We start from the raw sequence: 14,921 nt of genomic DNA on the forward strand, positions 1-14,921 counted from the left end.
TCAGAGGGGAAGAGAAAAATAAAAGTATAATAGATGGAAATGGTGAGAGCCAAGATGGGAGGGGGAGAAGACTAAAGATTGGAAAAAGTTTAAATCCATGGGGGAGTACTGGTAAGACTCAACTGCTGTGGTTGGTGGAGAAGACATTCAGGAGAAAGCGAGGGTGATCCAGCTATGGCTACAAAGGATGGCCTAGGGTTCACTCATATGGCTTTCCAAGATTGTGGGTGTCTCTCAAGTTATACTATTTGTAGTAAAAATGAAAACTGAAAAAAAAAAGTTTGTCAGTGCAGTCTACAAAGGTGAGACCTACTGAGTTGAGTGCAAAGATTTTTTTATCCCTTTTCTGATAGACTATATGTTCCTCTTCCTTCCCCATGTCCTTGAACTCATTCCAGTCATGTTTGGAGCTCTAGGTCTTCTACAGCATTAGTTTGTTGATGGCCTTACTTATGTGGATGGGAAACCACCTGTGGCTGTGTCCAGCTATCTGTGGTCATCTTAGTTGATTTTATGCCTATGGAAATGATTCAGATTTAGAGCAAAGAATCTGCCTATGGCTATGTCTTGACTATCTGGTCAGGGATCTGCCTCAGGATGGCCACCAGGAAGTACCGAGGAGAAAGTCAAAACCCCCATCCAGTGCACTGGCTTGTATAGATCTTACTCGTAGGAACCTAATTATTGTTGTACATTGGTTGGCATATATTTCTATTTCACCAGACAACTGGGTATGTTAAACACCCTGCATTATCAATCTAGACCAAAAGGCTATCAGATCCCCTGCAACCATGGAAGATGGGATTGACCAAGTTTGCTGCCAAAATGTTTTGCTGACTGTCCTTTAGCAACTAGGAAAAGAAGTGAGTCTGAGGCTGAGAAAATGGACAGTCAATACATGGAGGTTAGAATGCAGCTCCAACATCTGTTTGTCATCAGTTCAGGTATAGCTTGGGTTTATGGTGTTAAGAAGTCACTGGACTTCTTTTAACTGGCAGATGCTCAGTGGTGCCAAGGAAACTACCTAAGTAGTGTGTGCATTGACTTGGAAGCTGCTCATCTCTATATATTTGTCTGGGAGCAAGTGCCCACTTTATTTGGAGAAAAATACCCCAACAGCCAAACAACAAAACTCATGCTGTGTTGCTCTGCTGGTGTCTTCTACTGGACTGATTCTTCTCCAGATCTCAGTGAACACATTCAGGGATAAAAGTAAGAAGGCAGAAAACTCCTAGCCCTCAGCCCAGCTAAAAAAGTTTAGTAAATGAATTAAAAGAAAAATATTAGCAGACCTGAGCCTCACACCTTCTAAATCATGCACCCAAAAAGTTGCAAGAAGGTGGACCCCAGGACTCTTTTATATCATAGATTGGGCCATCAGCCAAAGGACTTCTCCACCTGCCACCCCGTTTAGACATTTGTGTCTCATTAGCTCATGACAGATTACGTGGGTTTGGCAATAGAATCTCATACAGCGTGACTCAATACAATTTCTTGTTATAAAGAATTTTCCTTGGATGTATAGAAGCTTGCCTCAAATGATTGACTATCCCTGCTACTTGCAAACCAGCAGGCAGTCTGCTGGCCAATTTACCTGAGTATTTTCTCAAGTACAGTAGTTTTGCACAATTATTCTACCGTGGTGGTTCTGGTGCTTATGTAAAAGGTCATATAACATGAAAAATGACAGAAACTGACATATTTTTCTCATACTCAAGTGGTATTTTTTCAAGTGGAACAAGGGGTGACTTAGTGAACTAATCGCTGCTCTTTGACATACACAATGGCAGTGAAATAATGTTAAAAAAGGCACTGAAGGTTCCTTGCAGTGGAGCATGGCTAGTGCTTTTAGCTTTGGTTTTAGAATGATTTTTAAAAAATGAGCTCAGACATCACATCAACTAGAGTTTTGAAATTCTGTCTTAGTCCACTAGATGGTGATCCTTGTAAATCAGGATTCAGGTAACTAAACAAGACCCAGGCCGTTAACCATAAAAGTACCACACTCTAGTATGCAGAATAGAAAAACTTGGTTATAATATGACATGATTTGCATCATAAACTTATACAAATTCCAAAACATGGCTGAGAAATTGCTTGAGCATAAGACTGCACTGTGCCTTCGGCATTAAGTCAATAGGAGTATTGGGACCCACTCACCAAGAAAATTGAACTTGATCTCACTCTCTTCCCACTGCAAATCAGTTTGCAACATCCAAGCTGCAAATCCCATTTGGAAGCTCATAATGAAAACTACAGCAAGGCACTGTGATTATTTGAGGCTTCCTTCAATGCATGTACATTTAAGCATATTTGGTTTTCTGCATAGCATGCACAAAACTCCATGTGTAATCTTACCATAAAAAAAAAGGCTTAGGATACGGTAATAGAAATGTTTTATTAATCAAATATATTTACATTTCTTTGTCTTCTTTTTAAATGTGTGCCTATTATTTTCATTTAAACACAATGTAATCTTTACAGTTGATATCACAAGAATACAGCTACATGCATGACTTAATTGGTCCTTTGCAGTAAAAAAGATGCAATTTTATGAAGTTTAAAAAATGCAAGCAAGCTGTTTACCTTTCTAATTACAGTGTCATTATTATTTTTATTACAACAGAGGACCCCTTCAGCATACTCTACATCTATTGGGTGGATTTATGCACTTCTTCAGATTGGCTTGATGATGTCAAAACTTCCAAAATCTAGACAAAATATAAAAATAAAGACTTCATGCAGTCCCAGAATATTTTATTTTCTGGAATATTATCCACAGAAAGGACTTGGATGGAACAGAAGAGTGCTCTAATTGTAATTTAAAAAAAAATCATAGCAATTTATGACTCCCAAAAGCAATGAGGACTTACTTTTGGACTTTCACCTATTCATTCATCTGAAATCACATCATTTTGTCAGCTATAAGACAGCATCACATAACATAATGGCACCATACAAATAATAAATAGTCATTAAAAGGAGAGATGATGTTACCAAAAGAAAAGATATACACATCATTGCTTGTAAGTTTCTAGTATGTAATGTGCTGTAATTATTACATTATTCTCAACTCAGCTTTCTTTCATGGGAAGACAATCAAATGGTATTAAAAAAGATCATATTTGGGGTCTATAACTGCAGGTTCGAGAAGGACCTAATGTCTTTCTGAAACGAATAACTCTATGAATGTATAAAATTGAATTCCACACTGCAAAAAAATCAGAACTAGGCACAATTTTTAAATGACTTCCAACGTGTTCAGGGTTGGACAAAAAAATAAAAAACCCAAGCTTGTATTTATTTACCAGACTACAAAACAGAGATGCCAAGTGCTTCAGAAATTCTGAAATGGCAGGCACATAATCACTACATTTAAAGATAATTGTACTACACTTACTGCTTCAGTTTACTGTGTGCAAACACATACTGTATTCATAATAGACCTAAATGTATGGTTGTTCTGTCAATACATGAACAGAAACTCACTCAGCATTTGGGAAGTGCAGACAGGAACTAGATTCTGTTTAGTCCAAACCTAAGGTGTATTTTAGCTTGTCCATGTTAGTTTTACATTTGCTATATTGTAACAGAACACCAAATGTTGTACTCCAGAAAAACCCACTACGAAATCATGGGTTTTCACTGAATTGCTTTTGTATGCTGCCAAATCTGTTGTGAAAGTGCCATGTATAAAATAATACAATAACGGAAATTGTGCTTAGGCATCTGGCACAACATCGTGATTTACACAAGAAAGAATTATTTGGAAGAAAAAAAGTAAGTTCTGCAGAAATCCTACTCTGGTGCATTCTTTAAAAAATCCAGTAAAATCTTGAAATAATTGATCTTTACTTCACACCCATTCAGGAGAATATTTAGACACAAGTTTAATTAAAAACATATGAGTAAGCCTATCTATATTCAGCAGGCAACTTGCAATATCTGTAAGCACATACTTACGTGCTATTTGCATTACAGGATTCAAATATAAATCCTTTTCTGCAAGAGGCTGAGTGCTCTGCACTACCACTAACCACATCCCTGAACAGGAGAGCACAGTTAGATAATGCAACAGCACAAGTCAGTGATCTAACAGGTAGCTCACATTTGCTTTTCAGAGCATGACGCATCCCTTTTCCCAGTTACTCTATTTATGAATTTCTGCTTTTTTGTGTGTGTGTGAAAATATCTATCATTGCTTGCAGAAATGATCTACAGCTGCTGTTCAAATGTTAACTAAAAGCTGGAGCCCCACCAAGATGTAACTTTACATTAAGTCTCTTAAATAAGGGAAGGTGTGAACTACCAGGCCTGAGGGTCTGAAAGGTTTAGGTTCAGATTTTGTTTTTTTCTGTTTGATCAGCCTTGCTAGGAACAAAACAATGTTCAAATAGTCACCTTTAAGTTACAGTTCTTCCTACCCAGCTTCCCATGCTTCTTTGAACCTAAAAAATAAACAAACAAACAAACAAATTTATGTAGTAACTAAGAATCTCTCATAGCTTGGAAGATAAAATCGGGCAAGTGATGACAGAATTGTTCACTCCCTATACCTCTGCACTGAGAAACAGAGCTGAAAAACTCACAGGGCCAAAGCCTCTTTCTGAGATAATCTGGTACTTGCTAGAACAATGATAAAAAAAAATCTTTTTTTCCACAATGTTTTACATTTTTAATGGCCAAACACAAATATAGTAACTCCTGAAGTAATTCCCTGCAAAGCTTTGGAAACTCCAGATTCTGCAGTGTAGTTTCTGCAAGATAATAAACAAACATCCTGAAGTAAGGATGTCTTAGCTTTTAAATACCTTTTAAATGTATTTGAATATTACTATATGCTCTTTTTCTGCTTGAGCTCTTTGCAGAATTCATAAATGAGCTGAACCTGTTATTAAATTTGTAGCTGATTCTGTCTAGCCCTTTACAGAAATGGATACTTAATTCTCTACATATTTAAAATCATCCCCATAAATGTTTTTAAAATATTTAATATAATCAACTGAGCCCTTATGAGCCACCCAGCACTTCAGTTTTGGTGCAAAACTGAATGAATCTGTTTTAATCCCCATAAACTCCACAAATTTATTTTGAAGTTTTACCTTATGATATAGCATGACCTCAGAACTGTTTATGTTTTGCTTCTTGTTGTTGTTGTTGTTGGTTTTGTTTTGTTTTTTTGTTTTTTTTGGTTTTTTTTTACATTTTTATCAAACTACAGCTCTAGCATTAAGACAATCAATATACAAACAAACACTGCTGGTCTCTAAAAGTGAAAACCATTCTTTGATTAGACAAAATCATGAAATCTGAAATACATCAAGGATAAAAGCTTGAAAAAAGCCAATATGGAAATTGTTAAATTGAACCGACGTAATGACATCTGAGCTTTTTATATTGATGTTGGGAATATTTTGGCTTCCTTTCATTCACGACTGTACGAGGCAAATTTCCATGAAGTGAATAGTATGAAGCCTCCAAGCCATTTACAAAGCATCTGAGTTCAGATTTAGCTTTTGTTTTGAAGCTCAGCCCAAGTACATTGAAAGTTTCATCTAATACAGGAACATTTTCGATTTGATCCAAACCAACAGAGTAAAAATATCAATGGACTACAGCTTGGATATTTGATCAGTTTTCCTAGAAATCAGCAAGCCATTAAATCAATCACCCAAACAAAAACCATCATCTTGGTTTTTTGCTCCTCATAGTACGATTTACACGTAGACTGGAATCTTAAATGTTTAAAATGCTTTCTACCGTCTCTGTCTTTCATAGCTATTAGACTGAATTTGAGAGCTCTATTAGTTTAACATAGTTTTCCTACTGGCTTCTTTATATAATGTATATTTGCAGATATACAACATTCCTTTTTTTTTTTTCTTTTTTTTTTTCTTTTTTTTTCCAGAATATCTATGCCAACACAATGCTGTTGAATGAAACTACATGCATGAAAAAGTGCACACAGTGTGAGGCATGAGACTATGGAAATGAAATGCCCTTTGGTCTGAGGAGGCTGACACTGACCCAGATATAGCTCTTGATCACTTCCCATCCCACACAGCAATTTCTATTATAGCCACGTCAAGATCAACTTAGCCCAGCCCAGCCAAATGTACGGATTACATCTGGGTCCTTTGAGTCATGCTACAAAAAAAGGTGCGACAATAAACAAGTCCATGTGCATTCTCAGTCATAACTATGGGCAGAAGAACCCTTGAGATTCCTCACTTTGGCATTAAATAACAATTATAAAGGCTTTTAGAATTAAAGCAATACATGGCAGGACTTGAAATGTTAACAGTCCCAAGTAACTTGTCAATTGAAATAAGACTCATCCCTAGTCATAAATAAATAATCTCTTTCCTGGTCTCACTTCCACGCCAGGATCAATATCTCTTAACATCTTACTTATTTTATTACTGCTTTTGGTTTTCTGGGACTGATTGAAAGTTGCTCAGAGGAAATCTTTGGTTTTGCTTAAGTGTCCGTGACATTTAATCATGACTTTCCTTGCAGTTTAATTCCAACCAGTCAATCAGTTAATCCACTTCAATTGATTCTGTGCTCTCTGTTATTGGCTTGCACTCATTGGGCATCCTCTGGTGTCGACTCAGCTGGGTGGCTTGTGTGAAGCTCCTCTCACACCTCTCGCACCTGGTGAAGGCAAGAGAGAAAATTGAGACCAGGGAGCTGCTCGGGGGGGGGTGATGGGCTTTGTCTCATCCTGCCTAATCAGAACAGACACTCAAAAGTGGCTTCAGATTTTACTGGCTCAAGAGGTTTAATTGGTGGCTACTTCCAAGGCCTTGATGGCTATGATGGGACAAGGCCTGTCTGATTCGGAACAGAGGAATCTGTCAATAGACAGGGGGAAGGTGATTTCTCCAGAGGCGCCTGTCCTGCTGTAGCTCTGATCACTGTCAGTTCAAATAGATAAAGAACAAAAAGAGATTTTTAGGAGTGAGCCATCAAAGAAGCAGCTTGTCTGCAGTTTTCTGCTCTGTAACCCCTAGGAGAAATTGATGACAAATAGAATTTCACCTTCTGCTAATTTAAAATCCACAATTGCCTATTGGAGGAAGAGAAATCACAAAGCAATAATCATTCAGTGCTAGAACAAGAGAAAACTCTTTGTTTATATGATCTGACTACACAGTGGGGTTCATTTTAAATAGGCACATAGCATTACTGCTTACTTAATTATCTGAAAACATCCACACTATTTGAGAAATCTGTGGGTTGAGCAAGAACTCATAACAGTCACCAGTGTTTGCTTCACTGTCTTTTATGTCATCTCTCTTTCTACTCTGTCCTCTCTTTAGAGAACCATAATCTGCAACAAAAATAACGTGAACAAATGAACAAAGCCATTGAATTTTGGAGGGGATAGGATGGGGGTTATTGCTAGCTTAGAATGAATCCCCTATCCTTGCTCTGAAAGAGAATCTGTTGTATTTAATCTCCCAAATACTGCCTTCTTAATTTGCATTCTGAACACTAGATCGGGGTGTTTGATGAGTTGCAAATACGGGTGCAGCGGATTCTTCTCGTATGGTGCTCGCTCCAAAAGCCACCTTTGATTTAATGGTGCTGTGTGATGTTTTATCTTCAAAGAAGATTATCATAAAAGCATCACTACGATGAATTCTTCACCTTCAAAGGAGAAGTGAGGAAAACAAAGGGCTCAGCTAATTCATATTCATCTTTCTCTCTTCAGTGATGTGAATGATAGAAAGTGAACTGTCACTGATCTAGCTGCTTACAAAAAAAAAAAAAAGAGAAAAGAAAGATATTTATACATATGCATAATTGTGGAATGTTCTTCACATTAGTAATTTTTAGTAAGAAAGTTCTGTTTCGGGAACATTTAGCACAGACATTACAGAGTCATTCATCCAAGCTACTGTACCAATCTAAAATGTCAACACTTTTAAGTTGTGTCTCTTTGATTGTCTTTCATGGAATATTTTTAGCAGCCTGCTCCACTGTTAAAAACTGCACTGTGATCTTGACAAATGTAAAATGTCAGCTTTAATGTATCAGACCTATCAGCTCAATGAAAATAACTCAGAAGTATTGATTACTTAATGATTTTTGGGGTATTCATTAACGTCTATGTGCAGATCATCCACTCTCTAGAGCTCCTGAAGTGCTGATGACACATTAGTGTACTGCTGATTGTTTATTAGAAAACTGATTAGTTACTGGATTAGTGTGTCAAAATATACTACCTTTCATTGCCTGACAAACTTGCAAATTATTGTATTATTTTTATATACATATATATATCTATGACAGAGGCATTAGAATCAATTTTAAGGCTGGGGGGTTAGCTTAGTCTGTATGAGATATTGCCATCTACTTGAACTTGATAGTTTTGTTATTTTGATGTCTACAAAGACAAGCGCTTTGCTTGCTGAGTAATAGGAGGTTTGGATCCTTGCCTAACCAAGATGTAAGTGTTACAGTTGCAAAATAACCTACAAAATCAGGTGTGGCAACACCTGACTTCTAAGTGCCTGATCAAACAAATTAAATATACTATATCAGGATGCCTAGGGGCCATATGTGAATCAGAGAAAGACTGAAGACAGAGGTGATTAAAAGACAGAGTTACTCATTAAAACCACTGGCCACGAAGCTGCGGCAGACCTCCTTACCCTTTCTGGAGCTTGCCCGGGAGGCTAGAGCTGGGCACCACATTCACTCAGCACCTTGCATTGCTCTTGAAAGCATAGAGCAAGGCTCACTACATTCCTTTAAAATGCAAGTTCCTGTCCTTTCTCCACAAGCTTCTTCTGCCGTGAGAGTGCTCTAACTTCCCAGCTACAGGCTGTTCTAGGACACTTCCAGACAGACACAGGAAAGAAGGATGCTAAAGAGAGACCAGAAAAGAATAAATCTCTTGCAACAAGCACCTGTCTTTTGGACAGGAGGGACGTGGGTGCCAAGTGTTGCTGCTGGTCAGGCTGTGCTGTCTGCAGTATACAGCACTTGGGCAAAAGTCAGAATAAAGCCTTTGACAAAGCACCTAATTCCCCTGGCTTTCTCATGTAGCCAGGTAGCCTTCAGATAGTATCCAAGGTGCCTAGTATTTTCTAGGCACTTGCAAAGGGTGTAGATGGAGTTTTCAGGACTATAGTTTTGGATGTATAAGTACCTGGCTTACAGGCAGGGACCTGTATTAGGCCCCTGACTCCTCTTTGCTATGTGGTCCAGAGAAGTTGTTGCCAGATACAAACTGATAGGAAAGGTGAAGATAATAGTGTCACAGCAGTCAGCATAACGATCTCACAGTAGGTAGGAATGGGAGGAAAAGCAGGAATATTTTTTCTTTTGAATTATGATGTACCCTTTCCCTCTATCAACCATCCCTTCCTAGGCTGTCCTAGCAGAGTAACCACTGCAATGACCTGTGTCTATGAGACTGGTGAGCACGTGTGCATGTTTTTGTGTGCGTGTTCCTATACTACAAGCCACACATGTTTAATATTGTGTTGGAAGGTTGAAAAGTAGCCAAAACAGTTAGAAAAGAAAAAGGGTCCACCTCTCCTGTGACCACTCACAAAATAACCATGGGGCTGAGCCCAAGCCTGGCTATTAGATATAAACCAAATTTTTGGTTAAGCCTCAAGTGTAGATACAAGTATTGGCAATAATGATACCTATTAACTGAGAGACCACTTAATTTCCACTTAAGCCATCTGATGGCATTTAAGAGTAATTTAAACAGCCCCTGACACGATGTAGATCTAAAGAAGCAATTTAAAAGTCCTCACATAATAGATGCCATCAGTGAAAACTGCATCCATGTTATCTTTTTTCACAATGCATGTGTGCCTTCATTTTAACTCTCAGGAGCAATGTTCTATTACAACTTTCAACCTCATCAAACACAAGACTTCATTCTGCCACAAGGTTTCCCAACGTTATTTGCTTGGGTGGGGGCGGTAAACAAAATGGTTCTTAAATTCACAAACAACATGAAAATCAATGGTTTTGGGATATTTCTAAGATACTGGGTTTTCTGAGTTTGGTTAGATAGCCCTCATTGTCACAGGTCTGCTTGTTTGCTTCACAGTGCTTTCAAAACATTGACACTGAGGATTATAGACAGGATTGGTTTAATTCCCAAGTTTATGTCAACCTCTGTGAAAGGCTTTGGGTAAAGAAAATGCTGAAGGTCTATTTTAGGAAAAAATATCTTCATTTGACATTTTCAAAATATACCTTTAAAGATTTCATTCAAGAACTGCATTTAACACAAAATTTTAAAGTAATTTGAAAGGGTTAAAAAACAAACAAACAAAAAAACCAGGACAAAGCTGAGATGTCACTGCAGGTAAAACATCTATATTCAATCTAAAATTAATGTTCCCCAGTTTTTCATTTCAGTAAGAAACAATGAAAAACACCTGGGTTATCCCAATCTGAAAGAATCTTTCCTGTAATTCTTTTTGGTTGACTCCTGAATGTTAGATGTTTGCATAACCCTGATTCTGCAGGCAAGTCCCTTAACTAATCTTTAATTTTGCTGAAATGGAAGAGACTGGGAGGGAAGAATTTAAGAAAACGGGGATGGCCAATAATTTTTCTTTTTCTCCTACCTTTTAATTTGCTTAAGAGCTTTGTTCCCAAACTAGCAGCCATAGTGGAGACTTCGGTAAGATAAGAATAGACAAAAACTTTACAGTGGTGAGGCTGACTTGATAGCTTGTGATGACATGAAAAGAAATGCCTTCTAACTGGACCTGCAGTCCAGGCAATGCAGCTAAAGCTTTGACTACAGATAACCTCACTTAGCATTGTTATCTGTAACGAAAAGCAAATAGAAAAGTCTTCCACCATACATCCAAAGTTACCTAGGACCTACAAAGAAAGTGCCTTCTCACAGAAAAAGCTTTTTAACCAATCACAGACTTCCTCCTAAATAACAATTAATTTGAAATATTTTAAAATCCTGTTACTCTATGTTCACTGTTTTTAAAACAACCTTCTGAAAATAATATGCATACAAACATACACCTAGTGTTTGACATTGTCTGCTTAATCCATGCACACTGTAATTTGTCCAAATACCACTTGCAAACATAAGTGCCTTACTGCATTAGAAATAGTGAGATTGCATTCACAGTAGATGCAAGTTAACTGTCCAGCTGACTGACTATTTTCACCTATGAAATTGAAGTTAGTAACACCTTTAAAATTATGCCTGCTATTTTTAACATAACTTAGCTAGAATTTCAGTAATTTAGCACTATGCATGCACGGTTGTTCATGCTAATAGTAAAAATATTATTCAACAGAAGTATGTACGTTACCACAAATACAGACTTCTTTGAGGTACAGAAACCCTATCTCAAGTGACTTTTCCATTTTGCCCTTTTTTTGGTAAGAGTACACTCAAAATCCTTTTGTAAACAAATATTTAAAACCTAAACTGCATGATCAAGAGACAGAAATCTTGTTTGTCCCATTTACGGTTTTTGTTTACTAGAATTTGTTTAGGCTTTTCCCTAAGCTTACTTAATACCAGGTCTTGGACCCCTCCTTTTCAAAGGAGGATCTAAGTGGTGATGAGACATCAAGATGAGCTGCAGCTGTCTCTTTTTCCTCCAGCAGAGAGGGTGGATCAATTTCTGGATGAGTTTTCTGCCCCTCCTCTCTCAAATGCAAGCAGTCCTGCATGGGAGGCAAATATGCCCTTTTGAACAGCTTGCAGGATCAGGGTGTATGTGTGCCCTTATCTGACTAGCAGGGATGGAAAGATCTGCAGCTCCAGTTTTAGCTTCATGTGAAATTACTAGTCAGCTTCCTGCAAGTACTTCAACAAGTCTTCCAGAGAGAAACTGGTACTACTGTTTCTTGAGTTTAAGGAATAAACTAAATAAAAATGTTACAAGAATGAAATTATGCCGTACATCATAAAGAAGCAGTACAAAACATCCACATTCACATTTTTTGTTACTCTGCCCTGCACCTTTAAGAATGGGCAGATATATCCTGGAATACTTAAGTACTTCAGCATAAGCACGGCAAAACAAGCAAACAAATCCCAGACCACTGGTTAATTGTCGTACATACATTAAGCCCTTTCAGAAATGAAATTGTGCTGTAGTCAAGACCATTTTGGAAAAGGGGAAAAAAATTACTAAACCAAAGGGGAAAAATAATGAGTCTAAATGGGGCAAAATAGCAGATCTATTGGAAACATGACAAAAACAGGATGTTAAGGAAAAAAATTAAGTGGAGTCAACAAGGTTACACATAAGTAACACCTTAACATTAAAAGAAATCTATTTTCCATTTTGACCTGGAAACCTCTTCCATTAATTACTAAAATCTATTTACACAGCAACTAGATAAAATCAATCTGATTGCTCACACTATTTTTGGTTCACTTTCTATGGGCTCTGAGCATTCAACAGACTGGCTCTAGAGGACTTGATGTTTAGATGCTCTGAGTTTCTGTCTTTTGCCATCTACAATACTATCCTAGCCACGATTTCTGGTATGCAAGCTCTTCTGTACTGGATATGCAATATTTGGTTCCTGGTGCTGTCCCCTTGCCCCCAGCAGAGACATGTATGGAGGCCATGCTTCCTTTCAACCATATATGGAGGCAAAGCATCTCTACCGGTATCTCTACCAAGCTTGTTATGAGGGGTTCTGACAGGCCCCATGGCTGAGCTCTCTTACATTAACCAGACCGAGAGCACAGTACGGCAAAAGTAGAAAAGAAAGACAAATGGAGAAACGTAGACAGAGGACAGACAGTCCTTGGAGAACTGGGAGAGACACACATCTTCTTCTACACTCATTCCCATTCCTCCTAGGAACGTCAGGTAGCTTCCAAAATAAGTGATATCTATACATTATACATTGATATCAACACATTAGTTTTCTTCCAAAGTGGGATTTTTCCAGATACAATATCCATAACATTTGTGCCTGTCAGTTCAGCGAAGACACAGACACAAATATGGAAAATCTGTATTCTGTCTTGGAGAACACCTCCTGTTAGGTAGGCAGAGTCTTGCACAACAGAAGGTAAAATCCACCTGGATCAGCTGTGCTGTGGGTGGAGGTGAGCGCAGAGGGAAAATTTCTGAGAATCAGGTGTGTGCTTGGTTTTACTTTCAGTAAACAGAAACTGCAGAAATAAGCAGAGTCTGTTTAATTAAAAACCATCTTGACCAGGTGACTTCTTTTTTTTTTATTATATCTTGGACAGCTGAACACTATCAATTTATTATTATGATCTTACCAAACTTCTGCCACAAGGCAGAGTTGCATTTTCTATGCAGTGATTCTGAGACTAAAAAAAGATGCATATTTCTCTGCCATATTTAACCAGATCCAAATTAGCTTTTACGTGAAGCTCCATCTGCCTCAGCATATAGACATCAGAGAATCATATTAATGTTCTTACAGCATAGCCTGTCCCAGTCTTGAGTGTCTTTTCAGCTATGGTTCTCCGGCAGCAGCTTGTCATTAATTAAAACAATCAAGTCCTCATCAGAGGACAGAACATTGCTCAGGGCTTGCAAGGCACCCAAAACCAAGCCTGGTTTAATCCTGATTTTAGCCACACCACTGATGGATTATCTGGAGGTCTGACCTTGGATTTCAAGGCAACCTCTGCCGTGTGCTGGTACGGACCAGCGATGCTAGTGAAGCAGCGATGCATGTCCCTCTCTAATCTCAGCTGGCAAAGGCTGCTGGCTTCAAGTACTTACTTGAAGGGCTTTTCCCCAGTGTGCGTCCGGATGTGATTGTTGAGTGTTGTGGCACCAGCAAAGGCACGACCGCAGTAGCCACACTTGAAAGGCCTGTCGCTGGAGTGCGTAACTACGTGGTTCCTCAGCTCTGAAGGTTGAGAGAAAGACTGGGAGCAGTGACCACACTGGTAGGGCCTGCAATGGGAAAGAGAAACACCGTGCTGTCAGTGCTTTCTATGGCCGTGAACAGGAAACCATATGGGCAGGAACACCTGGTCTTCCCCATAATTTCCAAAGAGAACTGCAGGTGCACTTCTCTGGGACTTTCTTGGGAGATACATACCCAAAACTTCATGACCGCTTTAGCAAATGTGAAATGCTTGTGCAGGAATTGATTGAGAGTCTATGGGCATCATGCCACACAAAACATAATTCAGCAAGCTAGTGAGCCTGCACTACACATCATATGCCTGCCTTATGTCTCCCAAACTCAACGTGGTATTCCTTAGTCACAAAAAACTCCTCATACATCGAAGCTAAGAGACTGATGAAATCCTCTGTCTGTTGGTGCCTACAGTCTTACCTACAAATTCATGCCTGATTGTTATACCTATATCCTAGGTGGATTCTGTGACTGTTTGCAATTAAACTCTTCATATTGTTTTGGAGGAATCTAGGTTTTTTTGAGATCACCTTTTTCAGTGAGAGACATTGGAAAAAATAACCACCATGTTACAATTACCTTTCTATTTTCTTACTGCTGTTGAAAATACTTGCATTTAGTTAACACGTTTCTCCCATCCAGACTGAAAATGCCTTTTTTTGTGATCTTGAAATGAAACCCAGAACTTAGGTTTTCAACACCACAGTTTGTTAAAAAACAAGCATAACAAACAAACAAAACTGACTGAGATGTTACAAATTCAGAATAATAACAGACTGTAAACATAGAAAGAAAAGGATACAAGACAGCAAGGTGAGACAAGACTGCTGAAATGCAAACACCATTGCTAACTAAAATAAAATGTGGAGAAACAATGTCTATGTATTTCTGTTTGGTTAAAGTGACTTAATATCAACATCTTACAGTGTTTTTTTCCTTTTCATATTTGATTTAAGTTAGTGACATAGTTCTACATGCTCATCAGACTTTTTGTTAAGAAAATTAAGATTTTTTTCTAGAGGGATATTAATGAT

The 14,921-nt window shown here is 38.2% G+C and overlaps 1 protein-coding gene across 2 annotated transcripts in view; it reads right to left on the reverse strand.

Moving 5' to 3' along the window:
• Positions 1-2,435: 2,435 nt before the first annotated feature.
• The window catches only part of PRDM6 (PR/SET domain 6), a 78,392-nt gene continuing 65,906 nt past the window's right edge, over positions 2,436-14,921 (reverse strand). For both annotated transcript variants that reach the window (XM_075488238.1, XM_075488240.1), the window contains exons 7-8: positions 13,743-13,919; positions 2,436-6,657 (exon numbers count right to left, since the gene is read on the reverse strand). In XM_075488238.1, the coding sequence (XP_075344353.1) occupies positions 6,543-6,657; positions 13,743-13,919 (292 nt within the window). In that variant the 3' untranslated portion in view covers positions 2,436-6,542. The remainder of the gene's footprint in view (positions 6,658-13,742; positions 13,920-14,921) is intronic.

This window comes from Mycteria americana, chromosome Z (genome assembly GCF_035582795.1).
Source record: "Mycteria americana isolate JAX WOST 10 ecotype Jacksonville Zoo and Gardens chromosome Z, USCA_MyAme_1.0, whole genome shotgun sequence".
In the NCBI taxonomy this organism is placed as follows: domain Eukaryota; kingdom Metazoa; phylum Chordata; class Aves; order Ciconiiformes; family Ciconiidae; genus Mycteria; species Mycteria americana.